Below are 24,669 nucleotides of genomic sequence, written 5' to 3'. Positions count from 1 at the left end.
GACTGGGACGGAGGCTCACCTTCCAGCAGGACAATGACCCTAAGCATACTGCTAAAGCAACACTCGAGTGGTTTAAGGGGGAACATTTAAATGTCTTGGAATGGCATGTGATATGTGATATGACTTAAAGTTTGCTGTACACCAGCGGAACCATGCTGTGCCAAGCTTATAGAGACATACCCCAAAAGACTTGCAGCTGTACTTGCTGCAAAAGGTGGCTCTACAAAATACTTACTTTGGGGGGGGGGGTGAATAGTTATGCTCAAGTTCTGTTTTTTTGTCTTATTTCTTGTTTGTTTCACAATAAACAATATTTTGGATTTTCAAAGTGGTAGGAATATTGTGTAAATCAAATGATACAAACCACCCAACAATTATATTTAAAATTCAGGTTGTAAAAGGCAACAAAATAGGAAAAATGCCAAGGGGTGAATACTTTGGCAAGCCACTGTACATTGTGTTGTATTTGGCCTTGTGTTTTAGGTAATTGTCCTGCTGAATGCTGAATTTCTCTCCCAGTGTCTGTTGGAAAGCAGACAATCAGAATTTGCTCTAGGATTTTGCCTTTGCATAGCTATATTTCTTTTCTTTTTATCCTGAAAAACTCCCATCCTTGCTGATGACAAGCATACACAGAACATGATGCAGCCACCCCCATACGAAAATATAAAGAGTGGTACTCCTTGATGTGTTGTGTTGTATTTTCCCCAAACATAACGCTTTGTATTCAGAACTTAAAGTAAATTTCTTTGCCAGATGTATATGCAGTTTAACTTTAGTCCCTTATTGCAAACAGGATGAACGTTTTGGAATACTTTTTTTCTGTACAGGCTTCCTTCTTTTCACTCTGTCCTTTAGGTTAGTATTGTGAATTATACAATGTTGTTGATACATTCTCGGTTTTCTCCGATCACAGCCATTAACAACACAGGATGAGACCCAGATGCAGACACAGGAGGCAGATGGTTCGAGTCTCAGACATTTAATATATACAACGGGTAGGCAAATGGTAGGTCCAGGACAGGAAACAGGTGACAAAGGGCCGTGAGACAGAGGTTTCATCTTGGACACATGAAAAGTGGGATGTATACGGAGGGTGCGGGGCAACAGAAGACAAACAGCAGTGGAGCTAAGGATTTTAGAGATGGGGATAAAGCTAGGGGAAAGTTTACAGAACTCCACCCTGAGGGACAGATCCAGAGTGGAGAGTCACTCTGGATCTGCACGAGACAATAGTGGGTAGCTGGGGTCTGGTGGCGGTCCGCCTGTCTCCGATACCTGGAGGTGGTCTTAAGAATTGTGTACCGAGCTCTCTTCCAGGTACGCCGACAGCGGCGGACAAACATCTAGGCCGAGGGTATGCTGATTTCTTCTTGTTGCTCAGGGAAGAGCGGAGGATGGTAACCCAAGGAACACTCGAAGGGCGAGAAACCAGTGGCCGAGCAGGGAATGGTGTTGTGGGCGTACTCCAACCACACGAGTTGCTGGCTCCAGGTGGTGGGGTTGGCAAAGACAAAGGAACGAAGAGTCGTCTCCAGGTCCTGATTGGCTCACTCCGACTGGTTAGATTGGGGATGAAACCCGAAGGACAGGCTGGCCGATGACCCAATCAGGGTGCAGAATTCCTTCCAGAACCTGGGCGAGAACTGAGGACCACGATCGGAGACCATGTCAACCGGAAGTCCATGGATCCGGAAGACGTGCTGCACCATAAGCTGAGCTGTCTCCTTGGCTGAGGGCAACTTGGGAAGGGGATTGAAATGTGCGTTTGGCTGTGCGAAGATATTCTAGATCCTTATGTTGTTAAAATTCTAAATACACCATTTGTAATATTAAACATTCTTGTAAATACATGCATCTTACATCATTTAAAAGCTTAACTTCTTCAACCTATGGGGGCGCTATTTCATTATTGAATAAACGTGCCTGTTTTAAGCGCAATATTTTGTCACAAAAAGATGCTCGACTATGCATATAATTGACAGCTTTGGAAAGAAAACACTCTGACGTTTCCGAAACTGCAAAGATATTATCTGTGAGTGCCACAGAACTGATGCTACAGGCGAAACCAAGATGAAACTTCAAACAGGAAATGAGCAGAATTTTTGAGGCTCTGTTTTCCATTGTCTCCTTATATGGCTGTGAATGCGCCAGGAATGAGCCTGCCCTTTCTGTCGTTTCCCCAAGATGTCTGCAGCATTGTGACGTGTTTGTAGGCATATCATTGGAAGATTGGCCATAGGAGACTACATTTACCAGGTGTCCGCCCGGTGTCCTTTGTCTAAATTGGTGCGTAATCTTCAGCTGCAGGCATTTTCCCATGGGATTCAGAGGGGAAAGCACACTTTCACGAACGATATATCATCGAAGAGATATGTGAAAAACACCTTGAGGATTGATTCTAAACAACGTTTACCATGTTTCAGTCGATATTATGGAGTTAATTTGGAAAAAAAGTTTGGCGTTTTGATGACTGAATTTTCGGGTTTTTTTGGTAGCCAAACGTGATGTACCAAACGGAGCGATTTCTCCTATACAAAGAATATTTTTGGACAAACTGAACATTTGCTATCTAACAGAGTCTCCTCATTGAAAACATCCGAAGTTCTTCAAAGGTAAATGATTTTATTTGAATGCTTTTCTGGTTTTTGTGAAAATGTTGCCTGCTGAATGCTAACGCTAAATGCTACGCTAGCTATCAATAGCTATCAATACTGTTACACAAATGCTTGTTTTGCTATGGTTGAGAAGCATATTTTTGAAAATCTGAGATGACAGTGTTGTTAAAAAAAAGCTAAGCTTGAGAGCTAGCATATTGATTTCATTTCATTTGTGATTTTCATGAATAGTTAACGTTGTGTTATGCTAATGAGCTTGCGAATAGGATTACACTCCTGGATACAGGTTTTTTTCGTAGCTAAACGTGATGAACATAACGGAGCGATTTCTCCTAAACAAATAATCGTTCAGGAAAAACTGAACATTTGCTATCTAACAGAGTCTCCTCATTAAAAACATCCGAAGTTCTTCAAAGGTAAATTATTTTCTTTGAATGCTTTTCTGGTTTTTGTGAAAATGTGGCCTGCTGGATGCTAACGCTAAATGCTACACTAGCTATCAATACTGTTACACAAATGCTTGTTTTGCTATGATTGAGAAGCATATTTTGAAAATCTGAGATGACAGTGTTGTTAACAAAAGGCTAAGCTTGAGAGCTAGCATATTGATTTGAGTGGGGTTCGGGTGAACAGCTGAGTAGGCCGGGAGGTGGGCCTCAGGGAATAGCTTCGGTACTAGGTGCCACGGTGAGTGAAAGCTAGCTGTGAGCTAGCTAGCTGCAAGCTAGCTGTGAAGAACAGAAGTAGTGGTCCAGGGATTACAGCAGGAATCCGGCGTTGTTGTGGAGAGACAGTCCGATACTGGTAGACTGGTGAGTATTGTCCAGGCTAAAAACAGGGCTGGTATCTGTGCAGAAGGTAAAAGCCGCTAGCAGTGGCTAACAATGACTAAATAGCTTGTAGCTAACTAGCTGGTTAGCTTCTGGAGATTCTTGAATGTGTTCTAAAATTGAAAATAATAGCGATTCTGCATCACATTGAGTGAAGCAGGTTACCGGAAGGTATAATCGAATAAAAAATCAAGAAGAGATTGAAAATAAATTGAAATATATATATAAAAAATACGAAAAAATACAAAAGTACATGAGAGGACAAAACAAACACGTCTTCACTGCTACGCCATCTTGATGGGGAGAATGCCAAGAAGACTTTGGCATACCAAGTTTTAGGCTAGGTTTAGGATAGGCTCTGCAAAATCAAACCTCTCTCCACCAACATCGTTGAGGCCTGCAAGACCTATCTCAGCCCGCTCAGAACCTGTCCATAGATGTTGGGATGGTAGCCTCAAAGGCCAGAATCAGCCTCAAACAATCCATGCGTAACAAACCAACTAAATGGGGTTACAAACTGTTTGTTTTGGCTGATTCAGTGTGTGCCTACACTTGCAATTATTTTGTTTATGAGGGGAAAAACAGTTTTGCGATCCGGTAATGGACTGAGTCATGATTCCGCTATGGAGTTATTGGATTTTCAACTGCTGGGGAAGGGCTACATGTTTGTGGACAACTTCTACACAAGCCCTACCCTGTTTACAGACCTGAGGAAGGGCTACAAACTGTTTGTGGACAACTTCTACACAAGCCCTACCCTGTTTACAGACCCGAGGAAGGGCTACAAACTGTTTGTGGACAACTTCTACACAAGCCCTACCCTGTTTACAGACCCGAGGAAGGGCTACAAACTGTTTGTGGACAACTTCTACACAAGCCCTACCCTGTTTACAGAGCTGAGGAAGGGCTACAAACTGTGGACAACTTCTACACAAGCTCTAACCTGTTCACAGACCTGAGGAAGGGCTACAAACTGTGGACAACTTCTACACAAGCTCTACCCTGTTTACAGACCTGAGGAAGGGCTACAAACTGTTTGTGGACAACTTCTACACAAGCTCTAACCTGTTCACAGAGCTGAGGAAGGGCTACAAACTGTGGACAACTTCTACACAAGCTCTAACCTGTTCACAGACCTGAGGAAGGGCTACAAACTGTTTGTGGACAACTTCTACACAAGCTCTAACCTGTTCACAGACCTGAGGAAGGGCTACAAACTGTGGACAACTTCTACACAAGCTCTAACCTGTTCACAGACCTGAGGAAGGGCTACAAACTGTTTGTGGACAACTTCTACACAAGCTCTAACCTGTTCACAGACCTGAGGAAGGGCTACAAACTGTGGACAACTTCTACACAAGCTCTACCCTGTTCACAGACCTGAGGAAGTGCTACAAACTGTTTGTGGACAACTTCTACACAAGCTCTACCCTGTTTACAGACCTGAGGAAGGGCTACAAACTGTGGACAAATTCTACACAAGCTCTACCCTGTTCACAGACCTGAGGAAGGGCTACAAACTGTGGACAAATTCTACACAAGCTCTAACCTGTTCACAGACCTGGGGAAGGGCTACAAACTGTTTGTGGACAAATTCTACACAAGCTCTAACCTGTTCACAGACCTGGGGAAGGGCTACAAACTGTTTGTGGACAAATTCTACACAAGCTCTAACCTGTTCACAGGAAACGGGATGTGTGGGTTTGTGGCACCATTCGGACCAACAGAGTGGGCTTTCCAAAAACAAAGGTGAACGACATGCCTATGCGAGCTGAGCGGGGGTACCATGCGATGGATTCGTGAAGACGGCCTGCTCTTTGTAAAGTGGATGGATACCAGAGAGGTGGTCATGTGCTCCAGTATCCACAAGTCCTTCAGTGGCGTCGTCAGGCGTGTGAAGGATGGTAGCGGGGCATGGACCACAAAAAATGTCCCCATTTCAGCTGCTGTGAAGGACTACAACAAGGGCATGGGAGGTGTGGACCGGCCACTTGGGTACATTTGTGTGGGACACCTGGGTGACTTCATGCTCAATGTCATGTAGCTCGCTCATTCTTGAAGTTATCTGTCTGAAACTTTGCTCAACTATAGTTGCCCTCGTTATGTTCTTCTTTCAAATTATCCCCAGCATCCTATCTGTATGTTTGGTTGTTCTTTTTCATTTGAAAGATGATGAAACAACAATAAAAAACAACAGAAAACGTATGTTTATTTCCTTGTATTATCTTCTACCAGATACATTCTCCTACATTCAATTCACATTTCCACAAACTGCCGAGTGTTTCCTGTCAAATGATCCCAAGAATATGCATATCCTAGCTTCTGGGCCTGAGTAACAGGCAGTTTACTTTGGGCTTTTCATCCGGAGGTGAAAATAGAAAACCTGGATGCCATGACCAAAATCCCCAAGTCTAACAGTATTTTTGAAATGTCTCCAGTAGATTTTCTGTTCCTCCTGAAAGCCCTAATCTGCTCTCTTAAATGAATAGATATCCTGGTCATGGTGCTACAGTATGTTCTTACAGCATAATCAAAGTGATGATGGACTATTATCAGGGCATTAGACGGTTCAAACTTTACAAAAGGATTGCAATGTATTAAGTAATCTAAAGTTTTACATTTCTAACTCCAAACCTCAAGTAACTTGCAAAATGTCAGATAAACAACTACCGTACAGTATTTCGTCAACATCATTATGCTTTCGTTAATAAATATACTCTTTAAAAATTAATGGAAGAGGCAAGTGGAAGGGGAAAAACATTTTTCAAACTCTTGTTTTTTTTACAAGGGCTATTGAAATGATGTGGTCCCAAAAACACCTCTGAAATAGGGTCCAGCATATCTCTTGATGATGTCATTGAATGTCTCGCAAGCTTTGATCCATACCTGGGCCTGCAGCACGCAAAGTTCTTTGTCTGGCAGACAAATCATTGGGTCGAAACTATAGAACAGTTTAACGGTTAATGTTCTGAAAAAAAAATATATATACACACATATTGGTCATGGCTCCTGAGTGGCGCAGCGGTTTAAGGCACTGCATCTCAGTGCAGGAGGCATCACTTGTAACGATTATCGTTGGGAGAAGGAGAAGAGGACCAAAGTGCAGCGTGGTACGTATTCATAATGATTTTAATAAAGGTGAATACTGGAACAAAAACGACAAACGAACAGTTCTGCAAGGTGCAACAAAAACACTAAACAGAAAATAACTACCCACAAATCATAGTGGGAAAACAGGCTGTCTAAGTATGGTTCTCAATCAGAGATTAACGATTAACAGCTGCTTCTGATTGGGAACCATTCCAGGCCAAACACAGAAATACAAAACCTAGAATACAAAACATAGAATGCCCACCCCAACTCACGCCCTGACCAAACTAAAACAGAGACATAAAAAAGGAACTACGGTCAGGACGTGACATCCCTACAGTCCTTGGTTTGAATCCAGGCTGTATCAAATCTGGCCATGATTGGGACTCCCATAGGGTGGCGCACAATTGGCCCAGCGTCATCTGGGTTCGGCAGGGGTAGGCCGTCGTTGTAAAAAAAGATTTGTTCTTTTGAATTGCCTAGTTAAATAAAGGTTAAAAAAATACACTACCGTTGAAAAGTTTGGGGTCACTTAGAAATGTCCTTGTTTTCCATGAAAACATACATGAAATTAGTTGCAAAATGAATAGGAAATATAGTCAAGTTGTTGACAAGGTTATAAATAATGATTTTTTTATTTAAATAAACGTTGCTTTTATCAAAGAATCTTCCATTTGCAGCAATTACAGCCTGGCATTCTAGTTGTCAATTTGTTGAATGAATCTGAACAGATTTCACCCCATGCTTCCTGAAGTGCCTCCCACAAGTTGGATTGGCTTGATGGGCACTAATTACATACCATATGGTCGAGCTGCTCCCACAACTTCTCAATAGGGTTGAGATCCGGTGACTGTGCTGGCCACTCCATTATAGACGGAACACTTTTTTCCAACCTTCCTCTGTCCAGTGTCTGTGTTCTTTTGCCCATGTTAATATTTAATTTTTATTGGCAAGTCTGAGATATGGCCTTTTCTTTGCAACTCTGCCTAGAATGTCAGCATCCCGGAGTCGCCTCTTCACTGTTGACGTTGAGACGTGTGTTTTGAGGGTACTATTTTAAAAAACTGCCAGTTGACGACTTGTGAGGTGTCCGTTTCTCAAACTAGACACTCTAATGTACTTGTCCTCTTGCTCAGTTGTGCACCGGGGCCTCCCACTCCTCTTTCTATTCTGGTTAGAGCCAGTTTGCGCTGTTCTGTGAAGGGAGTAGTACACAGCATTGTACAAGATCTTCAGTTTCTTGGCAATTTCTCGCATGGAATAGCCTTCATTTCTCAGCACAAGAATAGACTGACAAGTTTCAGAAGAAAGTCTTTGTTTCTGGACATTTTGAGCCTGTAATCGAACCCGCAAATGCTGATGCTCCAGATACTCAACTAGTCTAAATAAGGCCAGTTCTATTGCTGCATTAATCTGCACAACAGTTTTCAGCAGTGCTAACATAATTGCAAAGGGTTTTCTAATGATCAATTAGCCTTTTAAAATGATGAACTTGGATTAGCTAACACAACGTGCCATTGGGACAGAGGTGTGATGGTTACTGATAATGGGCCTCTGTACGCCTATGTAGATATTCCATTAAAGATCAGCCGTTTCCAGATACAATAGTCATTCACAACATTAACAATGTCCACACTGTTATTCTGGTCAATTTGATGTAAAAATCAAGGACATTTATACGTGACCCCAAACTTTTGAACAGTAGGGTATATATATATATATATAAGTATGTCTTACAGAGCTTTTCCGTAAGTTCACTCAAGTTTTTCAACTGTCTTCTGACTGTGATTAGAGCGATACTGATGTTGTGCTGTGATTCCATCAGATTCCAGACTACATTTGCCGATCGCCCATCACCTTCAACCATCAGTGAGTCGATGGCTTGAATAGTCTCGCTGGAAATGGAATACAATGTAAAAATGTGCAGTAAAGAACAGCAGTCGATTTATTTAAGCATAATTGTTTTGCAATTTTAGGCCTACTTTACACTATTGTAGCCTACTGTACCTGTTCATTTTCCTGGGTTTTCGCGTTTGGCTTAACACAGGCGAATAGCACTGTCCGTAACCATAATCCCCCAAGTCTAACAGTATTTTATCGACATGTTTAATTATTCAAGGCTCCTTTCTCTTCTCTGTGCTGGAATTATTTTAAGAATAAAGTCGTCTAATGAAGGCAACAAATGGTTGCTTCCTGGAACACCCCAAAGTCATCCAATTGTTACAATAGGATTTGGAGCAACCAATGAGATTTTTTATTTTCACTGAATCTCCGTTTGGGTGTTGGTTAGTCTACAATTAGGGTGTGGAAACGGTCACGTTGTACTGTACAGCGCCATATTTTCTTAGGGGAAAACCTGAGGGTTTCGTTTTTCTTGGAATAGAAACACCATAATATTAATCAAATGAATGAAGCTACATGTCTTCAAATCAATCCCATATACTATGTTCTTCCAAAAAAGGTTTAAAAGGATCCAGTACAGCAAATAGTGAAAGGAGACAAATGCTGCTCAAATATGCCCTCTGGTGGTCAAACTAGCACTAACTAGCATTAACGACAACAATGGGTGACACTTCAATAACGTGCCATAGAATTCTGCAGCAGCCCGCAAGGTGTGCTGCAGTATGAAGCAACTTTTAAAGGAGGAACCACTGTATCAACAGGGGGGGGGCAGTGAGACACATGTAGAAAATACCCTATGAAAGTCCTGCCTACTTCCTGGTACAAGTCTCATACTTTTTTTGAATAGGTGTCAAGCTAATAACATGAAATTCATGAAAATGGGGTCATTTAAGTTACAGTATATGTAAAATGATATTCGTATTTGTGGATTAATTTAACAATGCCTTTCATGAAGGCTTTCGATTCCGAAAACAATTATATCGAAAACCTTCATGAAAGACGTCAATTAATCCAAGATGAATAAATGATGAATAAATTTTACATATATTTTAAATGACCATGTTTGGAAGCTTGCACCAGGAAGTAGGTGGGACTTTCATGGGGTATAGGAGGAATGAAACTCGGACCGATGGACAGATTGATAAATAGGTGGTGTTTTTTTGGTATTGTAGAAGTATTTGGTTGCATTATTGGCAATGGATGTCAAATATTACACTACATTATGTATGTGTAGGACATTAAGGGTTGTGTTTATTTGCAAACACATACATTTTAGTTCCTCTCACTATTTGTTGCTCCAATGCAATACCAATAGTAATACATTCTTTTCAGCACGTTTCACACAGTTAGCTGAATGCATTAACATGATATGTGTGAACGGAATTTCACATCTGTAATCCCACATCTCATGATTGTAGTAGTGAAAAGTACCCTATAGCTGTTTGAATTTTTATTTGAGAGAGAGAGAGAGAGAGAGAGAGAGAGAGAGAGAGAGAGAGAGAGAGAGAGAGAGAGAGAGAGAGAGTGACAGAGAGAGAGAGAGAGAGAGAGAGAGAGAGAGAGAGAGAGAGAGAGAGAGAGAGAGAGAGAGAGAGAGAGAGAGAGAGAGAGAGAGAGAGAACACTGAAGACTTTGGACTCTGATGATTATCAACCATTAACTAGAGCCATGAATCTATAAAGTCATAAAAACTCACAGCCCATAAACACACACATTCACCGTCTGCCTACAGCAGATCTTTACAGCGAAACTAGTTTGAGAGGCCGGTTACGTCTCAAAGGGCACCTTATTCACTACGCAGTGCACCAGGGCGCCATGGGGGACACAGACAGGAGGGTGGGATGTGTGGACCAAAGTGTCATAAGTCACCTCCTCCCTGTTACCTAAGTGCAATCACATGAGTGATGAACGAAAGTATGAGCTGTTGCTGTAAGGCAGCAGTTTTCTGGTCTCCCGAATGAATCATATCTGTGTCTCATTCAGAAAAGTAAGTTTGTTAGTTCTGAGACACATGATTTGTAATACAATATAAATAGATTATAGGTATGTACGCATTATAGGAGCGGCTTTGTGCACACCAATTAAGTCTAATCCTGGACCAATCCAAACATTGAATCTCTGGCCACTTTAATAATGGAACACTAGTCACTTTAATAATGTTTACATATTTTTGCTTTACTCATATGTATATACTTTATTCTATTCTACTGTATTTTAGTCAATGCCACTCCAACAACAGCTCATCTTAATATTTATATATTTATTACTTCCATTATTTTAGATTGGTTAGATACTACTGCACTGTTGGAGCTAGGAACACAAGCATTTCACTGCTCCCAGAATAACTTTTTTTAAAGCGTTATTTTACCAGGTAAATTGACTGAGAACACATTCTCATGTACAGCAACAACCTGGGGAATAGTTACAGGGGAGAGGAGGGGTGTCACGTCCTGACCATAGAGAGTCCTTATTTTCTATGGTAGAGTAGGTCAGGGCGTGACTGCGGGGTTAGTCTAGTTTATTATTTCTATGGGGGTTCTAGGTTTGTTTTTCTATATTGGTGATTGTGTATGATTCCCAATTAGAGGCAGCTGGTAATCGTTCTCTAATTGGGGATCATATTTAAGTAGCCATTTGTTTTACCTGTGGTTTATGGGATATTGTTTTGAGTTATTGCACGTTAGCGTTCTCTGTCGTCACGGTTTATTGTTAGTTTGTTGTTTATTTGTTTTTTGTTTTTGCTAAGTTTCACTTCTTTAAAAAATATGTGGAACTCAACATACTTGGTCTGTTTCTACTTGGTCCGTTTCTACGAACAAACATGACAGCATATCCCATCAACAAAGGACCAAGCAGCGTGCCCAGGAGGAGGAAGTATCCTGGGCTTGGGAAGAGATTCTGGATGGGAAGGGATCCTGGACTTGGGAAGAAATTCTGGATGGGAAGGGATCCTGGACTTGGGAAGAAATCGAGGCAGGACAGGATCGCCTAGAAAGTCTATACAACCCTTGCACAGTTTTCACATTTTTCTGCCTTAAAAGTCAATCTTAAAAGAGATTACATTCAATTTTCTTCCTACCGATCTACACAACCTACTCTAGATTTTCAAAATGAAGGAAAACTTTTAGAAAATATTTCCAAATTAATATAAAAAACAAACGAGTCTTGATTGTGTATGTCTTCACACCATTTTCCACCATAATTTGCAAATAAATTCATTAAAAATCCTACAATGTGATTTTCTGGATTTTTTTTCTTCTCATTTTGTCTGTCATAGTTGAAGTGAACCTATGATGACAATTACAGGCCTCTCATCTTTTTAAGTGGGAGAACTTTCACAATTGGTGGCTGACTAAATACCTTTTTGCCCCACTGTAGATGCAAGCCTTGTCTTTAAGATCCTGCATGGTTTTGCCCCTCCACCTCTATGCCGGCATATCATACTCAAGGAAAACCCCTTCAGGATAACAAGGGCAGTAACTAGAGGGGGTTGCGTTGTCACTTTTCAACACAGTAAAATTGGCCAATCAGCCTTTTCAGTTAGAGCTACAGTATACTGGAATGCAATGCCCATGGACTTGAGAAGCTGCACTGATTGTTATACTTTTACATTCGATTTGAAAACATGGCTAAAATCTATCCAAACCTATACACATGAGTTCTCTGGTTCCTCATATTTATTAATTTATTTCACCTTTATTTAACAAGGTAGGCTATTTGAGAACAAGTTCTCATTTGCAACTGCGCCGTGGCCAAAATAAAGCATATGTAAAACGCGAGTTAATGATAGTGTTGTTGTTGTTATAAGAATTTTTATTATATATATATATATTAAATATATATATTCAATATATTATTGGATGTAATGTATTGGTATGTTGTATTGTTTTAGTGAGTATTGGTATTGTGGTTGTATAATTGTCCTTAGGTGCCTTGAGACTACGGGTGCAAATGATCTTTTGGCTAAACCCCGGCACATTTACATGGATGTTGCATTATTGTAATATTGATGTTGATTCATGTGCATTGTCCCCTATACATAAATAAAACAAACAACATACTGGAGGAGTTACTAGCTAGCTAAAAGTAGCTAGCTTAGCTAATGAACTAACTATGTTGGTAGCTATGAGCATTACCAGAATGCCCAAAGTTGCATTCAGCCCAAAGTTGCATTCAGCCCAAAGTTGACCACTAAAGCTAATTTCCGGCAAGTACACATTTTGCCATTGCTTATGACGTGTTCATATGCGACCTCCAGAGGGCCTCCACCTGGCTCCAGAGGGCCCCACCTGGCTCCAGAGGGCCCCCACCTGGCTCCAGAGGGCCTCCAGAGGGCCTCCACCTGGCTCCAGAGGGCCCCCACCTGGCTCCAGAGGGCCTCCAGAGGGCCCCCACCTGGCTCCAGAGGGCCCCCACCTGGCTCCAGAGGGCCCCCACCTGGCTCCAGAGGGCCTCCAGAGGGCCCGCACCTGGTTCCAGAGGGCCTCCAGAGGGCCCGCACCTGGTTCCAGAGGGCCTCCAGAGGGCCCGCACCTGGTTCCAGAGGGCCTCCAGAGGGCCCCCACCTGGCTCCAGAGGGCCTCCAGAGGACCTCCAGAGGGCCTCCACCTGGCTCCAGAGGGCCTCCAGAGGTCCCCCACCTGGCTCCAGAGGGCCTCCAGAGGGCCTCCACCTGGCTCCAGAGGGCCTCCACCTGGCCTCCAGAGGGCCCCCACCTGGCTCCAGAGGACCTCCAGAGGGCCCCCACCTGGCTCCAAAGGGCCTCCAGAGGGCCCCCACCTGGCTCCAGAGGGCCCCCACCTGGCTCCAGAGGGCCCCCACCTGGCTCCAGAGGGCCTCCAGAGGGCCTCCAGAGGGCCCCCACCTGGCTCCAGAGGGCCTCCAGAGGGCCCCACCTGGCTCCAGAGGGCCTCCAGAGAGCCCCCACCTGGCTCCAGAGGGCCCGCACCTGGTTCCAGAGGGCCTCCAGAGGGCCCGCACCTGGTTCCAGAGGGCCTCCAGAGGGCCCCCACCTGGCTCCAGAGGGCCTCCAGAGGGCCCGCACCTGGTTCCAGAGGGCCTCCAGAGGGCCCCCACCTGGCTCCAGAGGGCCTCCAGAGGGCCCCCACCTGGCTATAGATACTTTGCTGTTGCTCTGGGATTGATTTGCACTTTTCGCACCAAAGTACGTTCGTCTCTAAGAGACAGAACGCGTCTCCTTCCTGAGCGGTATGACGCTGCGTGGTCCCATGGTGTTTATATTTGCATACTATTGATTTGACAGATGATGGTACCTTCAGGTGTTTGAATTTTTTTTCAGTGTCTTAACAGTGCGATTTGCCAAGGCAGGATACTCTGAGTGCAGCCCAATGCAGGATACTCTGAGTGCAGCCCAAGGCAGGATACTCTGAGTGCAGCCCAAGGCAGGATACTCTGAGTGCAGCCCAATGCAGGATACTCTGAGTGCAGCCCAATGCAGGATACTCTGAGTGCAGCCCAAGGCAGGATACTCTGAGTGCAGCCCAAGGCAGGATACTCTGAGTGCAGCCCAAGGCAGGATACTCTGAGTGCAGCCCAAGGCAGGATACTCCGAGTGCAGCCCAATGCAGGATACTCTGAGTGCAGCCCAATCCAGAAATTTGTCAGTGGCTCTGATTTAAATTCAATTTTCACAGAACCGCTTGTTGCAATTTCGATGAGGTTCTCTTGATCACATATCGGTAAGTGGACTGGAGGCAGGGCATGAAAGGGATAATGAATAAAGTTGTTTGTGTCATCCATTTTGGGAAAGTACCTGCGTAATTGCGCACCCAACTCACTCAGGTGCTTCGCTATATCACATTTGACATTGTCCTTAAGCTTGACTTCATTTGCACGCAAAAAATCATACAATGATGGAAAGACCTGTGTGTTGTCCTTGTTAATGCAGACAGAGAAGAGCTCCAACTTCTTAAATCAGCCTCAATTTTGTCCCACACAGAGTCCCTGTAATCCTAGATTCAGCTCATTCAGGGAGAAAAAACAATCACCCAGATAGGCCAGTCATGTGAGAAACTCATCATCATGCAAACAGTCAGACAAGTGAAAATGGTCAGTAAAGAAAACTTTAAGCTCGTCTCTCAATTTAAAAAAAAAAACGCGTCAATACTTTGCTCCTTGATAACCAGCGCACTTCTGTATGTTGTAAAAGCGTTACATGGTCACTGCCCATATCATTGCATAGTGCAGAAAATACACAAGAGTTCAGGGGCATTGCTTTAACAAGGTTAACCATTTTCACTGTAGTGTCCAAAACGTCGTCCAAGCAGTCAGGCATTCCCTTTGCAACAAGACAGATACCAACAATAATGTGCACTGTCCCTGTAAAAATAAAATAAACTAAACTAAACTAAACACATCTTAACCACCAAAGTCCATTTGATGTCACAAAGCTGTCCATTACTTTAAAAACATCCTCTCCTGTTGTCCTGGTTACCAGTGGTTTGCAGAAGAGGAAGTCTTCCTTAATTGACCCCCCATGAACGTAACGGACATATACCAGGAACTGTGCCAGGACCGCCATGTCTGTTGACTCATACAGTAATGTAATGTAATGCATAGAATTCACTGGCTTGTATGCGAAGCAGTAATTGTTTCTAAACATCTCCTGCCATAACACTGATGCGTGGTGAAACAGTGTTGTTTGATGAAGGCATTGTCTGTATAGTTTTTGTTGGCCTTTTCCCCCAGCATTGTCCCAGCCATATCTGCGGCATCAGGAAGAATTAAGTCCTACACAATAGTAAGGGGATTGCCTGTCCTAGCCACTCGGTAGCTCACCATATAAGACTCTTCTAGCCCCTTCTTATTAATGGTATCTGTTACATTTATACATGTCTTACTACTCGAAAGTCATCTTAATTCATGCTCCAAAAAACTCCCATGGTTTATTTTTTCGAATTGGTATGTTTTGTTTCTAAATGTCTGTGCAAGAGTGAAGGTTTCATCGAGTTGTGAGATCGTGTGTTATATGTGCAAAAGTACTGTGGCTGAGGAAAGGCACTACTCCCAATATAAGTGAACCCCAAATCAATGTAGTTCATCATATTTGCAACTCTTCGATGGTCCAACATCCCTGTCTGTTGTTTGGTGCTTTCCTGGGTAAGGGGTCAGTAGCTTGGTGCTTTCCTGGGTAAGGGGTCAGTAGCTTGGTGCTTTCCTGGGTAAGGGGTCAGTAGCTTGGTGCTTTCCTGGGTAAGGGGGCAGTAGCTTGGTGCTTTCCTGGGTAAGGGGTCAGTAGCTTGGTGCTTTCCCGGGTAAGGGGGCAGTAGCTTGGTGCTTTCCCGGGTAAGGGGGCAGTAGCTTGGTGCTTTCCCGGGTAAGGGGTCAGTAGCTTGGTGCTTTCCCGGGTAAGGGGTCAGTAGCTTGGTGCTTTCCCGGGTAAGGGGTCAGTAGCTTGGTGCTTTCCTGGGTAAGGGGGTAGTAGCTTGGTGCTTTCCCGGGTAAGGGGTCAGTAGCTTGGTGCTTTCCTGGGTAAGGGGGCAGTAGCTTGGTGCTTTCCTGGGTAAGGGGTCAGTAGCTTGGTGCTTTCCTGGGTAAGGGGGCAGTAGCTTGGTGCTTTCCTGGGTAAGGGGGCAGTAGCTTGGTGCTTTCCTGGGTAAGGGGTCAGTAGCTTGGTGCTTTCCTGGGTAAGGGGTCAGTAGCTTGGTGCTTTCCTGGGTAAGGGGCAGTAGCTTGGTGCTTGCCTGGGAAAGGGGCAGTAGCTTGGTGCTTTCCTGGGTAAGGGGGCAGTAGCTTGGTGCTTTCCTGGGTAAGGGGGCAGTAGCTTGGTGCTTTCCTGGGTAAGGGGGCAGTAGCTTGGTGCTTTCCTGGGTAAGGGGGCAGTAGCTTGGTGCTTTCCTGGGTAAGGGGGCAGTAGCTTGGTGCTTTCCTGGGTAAGGGGTCAGTAGCTTGGTGCTTTCCTGGGAAAGGGGGCAGTAGCTTGGTGCTTTCCTGGGAAAGGGGGCAGTAGCTCTTCGGCTGCATCAGATTCACAACTGTCAGTGTCCATGCTAGCTGGGCTAACAACAAATGTAGAGTTACTGATGCTAGCATTAGATGAGCTCGTGGAAGCAGAACAGCGTGTGTCGTCGACAGGTGTAGTAGTGCTGGTAGTAGCAGTACTACCAGTAGAGCTGGTATGTGTCTCTATGGACGTGGATCTTTTATCAATTTTCGAGCAAACGGAATGAGCAGCAGCTACGTTTGGCTACATACGGACCGTTAGTGGAATTCCCGTGAGGGAGTAACGGTTAATGTGATTGGATGTTAATTATTTGACTAGGCTACCTGTTGTTGACATTGTGTTGTTATTTCACTGAACACTAGATGGTTACATTTTATTTTTGGCAGTGAAACGAGGCTACTCAGGCAACAACAACAAAACTCACCCAAATGTATAACCCCGTTGGGGTCAATGCCGACGGAGTTGCGCGTACTCCTGGAGGTACTCCAGTTTGGGAATACCTGCACAGGTACATCCCATATACCCACATTCTGCATATACTCACTTCTTAATGCCCCCAATGCATATAAAAGTAGTATAGTGGTGGTACAGTATATGCCGTATCAATTATGTAGTACAGTAGAGAAACCATGCATAAAGTACACAATTTGCAAAGCACATGAAATATGTCTACATGTGTCTACACACATAGCTAGTTTCAGCAGAATAGCAGGCAGCAAGAGCACTGGTTGTGGATCAGCTCACAGAATTTACATCGGTTGCAGGTAGGGTAGGTAAGATATTTCAACGGATGATATCTAGCAGTAAATGCCAACTAAGGCAGCAATGGTTATGCAAACCAGGTATTGAAAAAGTTTTGTCCGAAGTCTTAGTTGAATCTTTGCCTTGTGCAATTCAGTAGACATTGTTTGAATCAAATCAAATCAAAACATCAAATTTATTTATATAGCCCTTCGTACATCAGCTGATATCTCAAAGTGCTGTACAGAAACCCAGCCTAAAACCCCAAACAGCAAGCAATGCAGGTGTAGAAGCACTGGCTAGGAAAAACTCCCTAGAAAGGCCAAAACCTAGGAGGAAACCTAGAGAGGAACCAGGCTATGTGGGGTGGCCAGTCCTCTTCTGGCTATACCGGGTGGAGATTATAACAGAACATGACCAAGATGTTCAAATGTTCATAAATGACCAGCATGGTCGAATAATAATAAGGCAGAACAGTTGAAACTGGAGCAGCAGCATGGCCAGGTGGACTGGGGACAGCAAGGAGTCATCATGTCAGGTAGTCCTGGGGCATGGTCCTAGGGCTCAGGTCAGTTGAAACTGGAGCAGCAGCATGGCCAGGTGGACTGGGGACAGCAAGGAGTCATCATGTCAGGTAGTCCTGGGGCACGGTCCTAGGGCTCAGGTCCTCTGAGAGAGAGAAAGAAAGAGAGAATTAGAGAGAGCATATGTGGGGTGGCCAGTCCTCTTCTGGCTGTACCGGGTGGAGATTATAACAGAACATGACCAAGATGTTCAAATGTTCATAAATGACCAGCATGGTTGAATAATAATAAGGCAGAACAGTTGAAACTGGAGCAGCAGCATGGCCAGGTGGACTGGGGACAGCAAGGAGTCATCATGTCAGGTAGTCCTGGGGCATGGTCCTAGGGCTCAGGTCCTCCGAGAGAGAGAAAGAAAGAGAGAAGGAGAGAATTAGAGAACGCACACTTAGATTCACACAGGACACCGAATAGGACAGGAGAAGTACTCCAGATATAACAAACTGACCCTAGCCCCCCGACACATAAACTACTGCAGCATAAATACTGGAGGCTGAGACAGGAGGGGTCAGGAGACATTGTGGCCCCATCCGAGGACACCCCCAGACAGGGCCAAACAGGAAGGATATAACCCCACCCACTTTGCCAAAGCACAGCCCCCACACCACTAGAGGGATATCTTCAACCACCAACTTACCATCCTGAGACAAGGCTGAGTATCGCCCACAAAGATCTCTGCCACGGCACAACCCAATGACTGCCAAAGGTACTTCCACCAAGTATCAACTCTGGGGTGTGAATGTTACGCCTGTCACATGAAGACATACACATGAAGACATACACATGAAGACATACACATGAAGACATACACGTGAAGACATACACGTGAAGACATACACGTGAAGACATACACGTGAAGACATACACGTGAAGACATACACGTGAAGACATACACGTGAAGACATACACGTGAAGACATACACATGAAGACATACACATGAAGACATACACATGAAGACATACACATGAAGACATACACATGAAGACACACAATCAAGATATTTTCAGGTTGCTGTTTTTTTCTATTTGGGAAAATGTATATAATTCTTATTTTATGTTGAAAATGGGGAGTATGTTGTGTAGTTCTGTAGGGAAAAAAACAAATGGAATCCCTTTTTATTTCATTTTAAGGCAGTAAAATGTGAAGGCAGTGCAAGAGGTGTGCAGACTTTCACTAGGCACTGTATATCCTAAACCAAAGCGAAACACTTTAAACCCCACCACCCTATGGTTCTAATTGAAATTGTCCAACATACATTTTTACAGATGCGTTTCTTCAAAAGTTGTTCTCAAGAGAGAAATCGTCTCTTCTGAAACAATTTCAGCCTCAAGGATTTTGAATTGCTCATATTTTCAGACTCAAATTATTTACCTGAGACTGAACATAATCATGTTTATTGCTCAGGTGAGTAATCCAGCTTCATATTTAGAGTACATGATCTTGTAACTTCCTGTTTTTCTGTACCCATGTATATGTGCAAGACGAGCAATACTGACTTTCCCAAGAACCACTGAAAGGGTGTTTATGGAGACCTGTGGAACAACTGCAAATGCATTGGTGCCACCCCCAAAAAGCAAAAAAAAAACATTCCTCAATTATCTACAAAGATGGTACACACTCCAAAAACTGAATCATTCAACCGAAGAACCAAACATTTTTCATTTTCAGCTGATTACTGATCTCATTTTAAGTTCCCTCAACTGACATGGACATGTATTGTACAATTTGTATATTTCTAGTCTGAATATCAAGACTATGGATGATTTGTATTCACTATACAACTAGAAATATACCATGTCACCATGGTTCTTCGGTTGAAGGGTTCAACTATTTTTTTTTAAAACAAATATTGTATGTGGTATCAAATATTTAATTCACCATGCCTGTTCTGAGCCTATGTTGTGGAAACCTATGTTGTAAACTTGATGTAGGTCTAATCAGTTTTGCAAGCTGAAACCACAGTGGGCACACCCACGGTTTAAAAAGAGAAACCTCTTTAATACTAAACATGAACAGTGGAAGGTCAAATGATGATAACACCCGTTGATGTGGAATGACACCGTTAAGCATATTTTTGTGCGAAAAAATAAATATTGGATCATGCCCTTACTATTTATTTGCGATATAAGAGAGGGCAAACTAATATTGATAGCTGACATTGAAAGCTATCAGAGCAGGAGCAGTTGAAGACAGATTTACTATGTTACAGTTTAACCATATTAGTATTAAATATCAGAACAATGTACTACAGTGCAGAAACATATTTCATTGGTCACCAAACAATTTTTCATCTGTGTAGTAGTATTGATTAATTCATTATAGGGTCACCCACAGTTGGAATCACAAGCACACACACACAATGAGTAGCTGTTTCACATAGCATTTTTGTGGCTTAGCGACAGGAGGGAAATTCATACGGTCATAAAATCATTATCTTCGTTTCTTGGCAATCATTAGCGAGGATATTTCAGTAGTGTTTTCATCTATGACAGTTTGTTCAGTGACCCATTTCGAGTACCAGCAAATGGGTCAGTTATTATGGTCAAATTAAGTCAAAACCTGTAATATTTTGACAGCCGATGCTGTTGTAGTTATGTCTAAGTCCAATAATTGTAATAATTGTATTTAGACTTCTAGACTTATTGTGACAAAAAGTTTTGATTTGGGGGTTAAATTATTGAACACCAAAAGATGACGAGGAGGTGCCAGATATGTCTTCCCTTTATGACAGGAAATAGACCGCATGTTGTAACTCTGTCACCACAACAGAAGAAGTGACTATTCCCTTCATCATCATCATCATCATCATTGTCAACACAAACTTAGGAGAATGGAGCAGAGCAGGAGGCAAGAGTATCGAGGGCCTGGTTTGGGTGTGGCCACTAAGGTCTTCCATCCTTATCACGTCATCATAATCAGTAGGGTTGGAGAGAAGTGGGGGAGGTGGTAGAGAGGGCCCATATGGGTGCGGCTCCACTAACTTTATGGCCCCTGGTAGGGTGTAAAGTCCTCATGTCAGAGCCAGGGACCTGAGATATAGGAAGCACAACGAATAGATAGAGAGAGACACTAGCTAACATCCACCCCACACATCTCTACCTTCAGTCCTCTGTGCATACATTGGAAGATTTTAAAAGGTTGATTTTTGGGGTTGTTTTTAGGTCATATCCTGTCTGTAGTGTCGTTTTTTGCGTCATTACATTTTTCTGGGATTTTTTAAACCTATTTGGCCCTGTAGTTCTGTATTTTCTCTGTATTTTGGGAATCCTTTCCATCTCGTGTGTTGTGAAAAGGTTTCGACCATGTCGACCGCTGTGGAGGCAACCGGATTCTTCATGTGTATCGCCAGCTGGCTGATCACTGGTACGGCTCTCGCCAACGACTACTGGAAGGTGTCCTCCGTCTCTGGCAGTGTCATCATCTCCAACCGACAGTATGAGAACCTGTGGCACTCCTGTGCCGAAGACAGCTCTGGAATCGCTGAGTGCCGGGACTTCGAGTCCTTGCTCGGCCTCCCCGGTAAGAACCTGTAGTCTAACCGCTCTAACCGTCACCCCCAACTCAGACACTTCAATCAGGGAGAAAATGCTTTGAAACGGAGTGTAATGGGGAGGTACAACCTGAATTGGTCAAATGACACTAATTCTCGTTGTCAATTGCAAAATGTTTTTAAATGTTTTTCTTTTGGTGTGCTTTACTGAACAAGACCCAGCATTGCCAGTCTTAGAGTGACTGGCATCTTTGGTGGGGAGAGGTCAGGGCACACCTGTGGCTATATCTGATATGGTTAAATTAAGATAATGTAACTATTAACAATAATTATGTCCAATTACTTTCTACCATGGCAAGAAGATAAATGTATCTTTGCATTGTTTTCTGTGAGCTTTCATGAAAAAGGCTAATATGAACATCCTTTGGGTGCAATTCGCACCCACTTCTTTCCCGCCTAAATGTGACTTCAAATGTAGGCGTTTTTAATATTACAACTTTAAAATAATGTTAACTCTTTATGAAAGTTTCAGATAAGGTGCAATTTACAGGGTCGGCCATAGTAGTACAGCACCCCTGGTCCAAATTAGGGTTAACTGCCTTGCTCAAAGGCACATCGACAGATGTTGTCGGGTATTCGAACCAGCGACTTTTCAGTTACTGGCCCAACGCTTGGTCACATTTGAACTCTCTTCTAGAATTGAATCTCTATTTTTCTTCTTGTTTTTTTTCTTCTATCTTTCTCTCCTTCCTAAGGCCAGTGATGTGGGTCATAATGGTGGACATTTTGTGCTCCTATGACAAGGAAATGGAGGGAAGCTACTGCACCAAGGCCAGTGTCAAAGTAGCAGTTGTAATTATAGGCAGAAATGAATCTGGATTATTAGGTCTTTGGCTTTGATAGCAGTTATCTGCAATCTAAAGGGTGATTTGTAGATACAGTATATTGTTGAATTGCAAAAATATCAACTAACTAATAGCAACGTTATGATTAACTGTTGCAAACTGGTCAGATTAAATTCAGTTTAGAAATGTGATGGGCTGGGATAAAAAATGTTATTACAATACCACTATGGACATATCCTGGGATGTTTTGTTAAGTTTCACCATTAGCATAAGTATGCTATTTTTTCATTTTCAGAATACAGTTCCTTGCCATTTATAAAGGACATGTTCTCTGCATTGTGCCTATTTCTTGGGACATTTGATAGTACTCCTTTGAAAATGTCTACCATTGTCTTAGTCTAGTCCACCAGTAATTATGTATATATATGTATACAGTTTCCAAATGAACAAATGACTCTCCAACTTAATGTTGTCTAGCTGTGTTTTAATATGCAACTCTTCCTCTCATCTCTCTCTTCCCTTCCTTCCCCTCCCCTCAGGCCATGTACAGGCGAGCCGTGCCCTGATGATCATCAGTCTGCTCTTAGGGCTGGTGTCTATGATCGTGTCTCTGCTGGGGCTAAAGTGCATTAAGATTGGCAGTGCCACGGAGCAGACAAAGGCCAAGATTGCCGTCATTGGTGGATCCCTCTTTATCCTCGCTGGTGACTTCAGATTTACTACCTATTGTTGCAAAGTTGCAGACACTTTCTTATGGTTCCTGTTTTTCTGAAAAACTCGTTACGTTTGGAAAAGTTAACAGAATTTGATATCCCTGACTGTTCTGATGTACGTTACCCATTCATGGTGATAGCGTCAGAGTAAGAGGTGAAAGATATCTGACAATCTTTTTCTTGTTTTGTCATTGAGTTCCTTTTTCACGTCTTTATTTTGTTCACCGTGGTTCTTGCTATCATCCCATTTTTTCCTTCCTTCCCCCTTTACACCTTTACCTCTTGTTTCTTCATTCTCTTTCGTTTCAGCTTTCCCTCGCTTCCATTTTCCTTTTTTCTGTCTACCTTCCTCTCTCTTTCTTTCTTTCTTTCTTTCTTTCTTTCTTTCTTTCTTTCTTTCTTTCTTTCTGTCTTTCTTTCCCTAACCTCACATGTCTCTTCTGCTCTTCATCGCTCTCATAGAAAGTGTCTTTCTCTTCTACAGGTCTCTGCGAGCTGATCTGCTGTTCTTGGTACGCCACCCGAGTTGTAGAGGACTTTAACAACCCATTCTTTGGTGGGGTGAAGTAAGTGGAAAGACCAAACAAAACCATTTTTTCAGCAACCACAAAAATCAATTAAATTCATACACATAGAAGATGTGACACACCCTTTGATGCACATAATAAGACATAACTGCATACTGTATACATATTGTTTTGTTCCTTACTGATTTTTGTTTGTGTGCAGGTTTGAGTTGGGCACTGGTCTCTTCCTGGGCTGGGGCGCAGCCTCTCTGTCCATGCTGGGAGGATCTCTTCTCTGCTGTGCCTGCAAGAGGGCGAAAAGTGAAAAGCCTAAAGCGTAGGTCTTTCATTCATCCTTCACCTCTCATCAGTACCTTCACACATCCTGTAGTTCAGTGTTCTTAAACTCCACTTCCTGATTACCCCCCATGTTACAAATGTTTTGTTCTAGACCCATTCAAACATACCTCATTAAACTCAAATGTGGGGTACATGAGGACCGGAGTTGAAAAACACTACTGTAACCTACCTCACTGTCACATTTTCTTTCTTCTACTTCTGTGTCTCACTTGTTTCATGTGTTTTGTCTGCCTACCTTGTTTTTCCTTAAGCTTCACTTCGACTTTGGTTTATTCCACTTGTTTTGTCTCATTTACATTTTGTGCCAGCCACCTTTTTGCTTTTTCCACCTGTTGTTTAGTTTGTCTGCCCCCTCTCTGACCTTCTGTTCTGTCTTTGATGTAATCCAGAGGGTACTACGCAACGAGTCAGCCTAAAACAATCTACGCACCTGCTGCCAGGTCTGAGCCGGATTCCACCAAAGCCTACGTCTAAGACGTCCCTCCCCTACTACCTCACCTCCCCTCTCCCAATTTTGTGACGATTACATTTTAAGATTTAACATATTTGACTGTTGTTACCCATATTTTTCTTTTTCTCTTTCACCATGAATTTTGCTAATTGTTTTTGAAGGATTTTGAGGTCGATGCAACAAAAAAAAACTGGAATAATTTGGAGTTGAACTATTGGTAATGGGATCTGTTTGTGTGGAATTTGCTATCCTCTGAATAAACATTCATTTGATATATGTTTTGGTGTTTGTCGTCATTTTATGCAACTAAACTGCCTTGCTAAAATGTGTTAATGCATAAATCCCAGATACAAAAGATGAGACACACTGCAGTGGTCTTAAAGGGAAACTTCACTGCTAGAAATCCATTTGTTTTTCCAGTTTCACTACATAGTCGTAGTGATCTACAGTAGTGATTTTAATAATAATCACCCCATTTCAAGGCTTCCTTGTCTAGCTAAGATTCTTGAATCCTTGGTAAATGTACAACTTTGCTCTTTTTTATCTGAGAAATGTATTTTGAATGTAAACCAATCAGG

General features: G+C 42.9%; 1 protein-coding gene across 1 annotated transcript; it reads left to right on the top strand.

The window, feature by feature from the left end:
- The first annotated feature begins 20,760 nt into the window (after window positions 1-20,760).
- cldn15la (claudin 15-like a) lies at window positions 20,761-24,367 on the top strand. Its single transcript, XM_046322596.1, has 5 exons — window positions 20,761-21,245; window positions 22,601-22,765; window positions 23,259-23,340; window positions 23,504-23,617; window positions 24,030-24,367. The coding sequence occupies exons 1-5, from the start codon at window positions 21,029-21,031 to the stop codon at window positions 24,112-24,114; spliced, it is 663 nt and encodes a 220-aa protein (XP_046178552.1). The 5' UTR covers window positions 20,761-21,028; the 3' UTR covers window positions 24,115-24,367.
- Window positions 24,368-24,669: the final 302 nt, after the last annotated feature.

The sequence above is a fragment of the Oncorhynchus gorbuscha genome, linkage group LG22, assembly GCF_021184085.1.
Source record: "Oncorhynchus gorbuscha isolate QuinsamMale2020 ecotype Even-year linkage group LG22, OgorEven_v1.0, whole genome shotgun sequence".
Taxonomy (NCBI): domain Eukaryota; kingdom Metazoa; phylum Chordata; class Actinopteri; order Salmoniformes; family Salmonidae; genus Oncorhynchus; species Oncorhynchus gorbuscha.
Note: the sequence above shows the minus strand (reverse complement) of the source record. Positions and strands in the feature narration are given on the sequence as shown.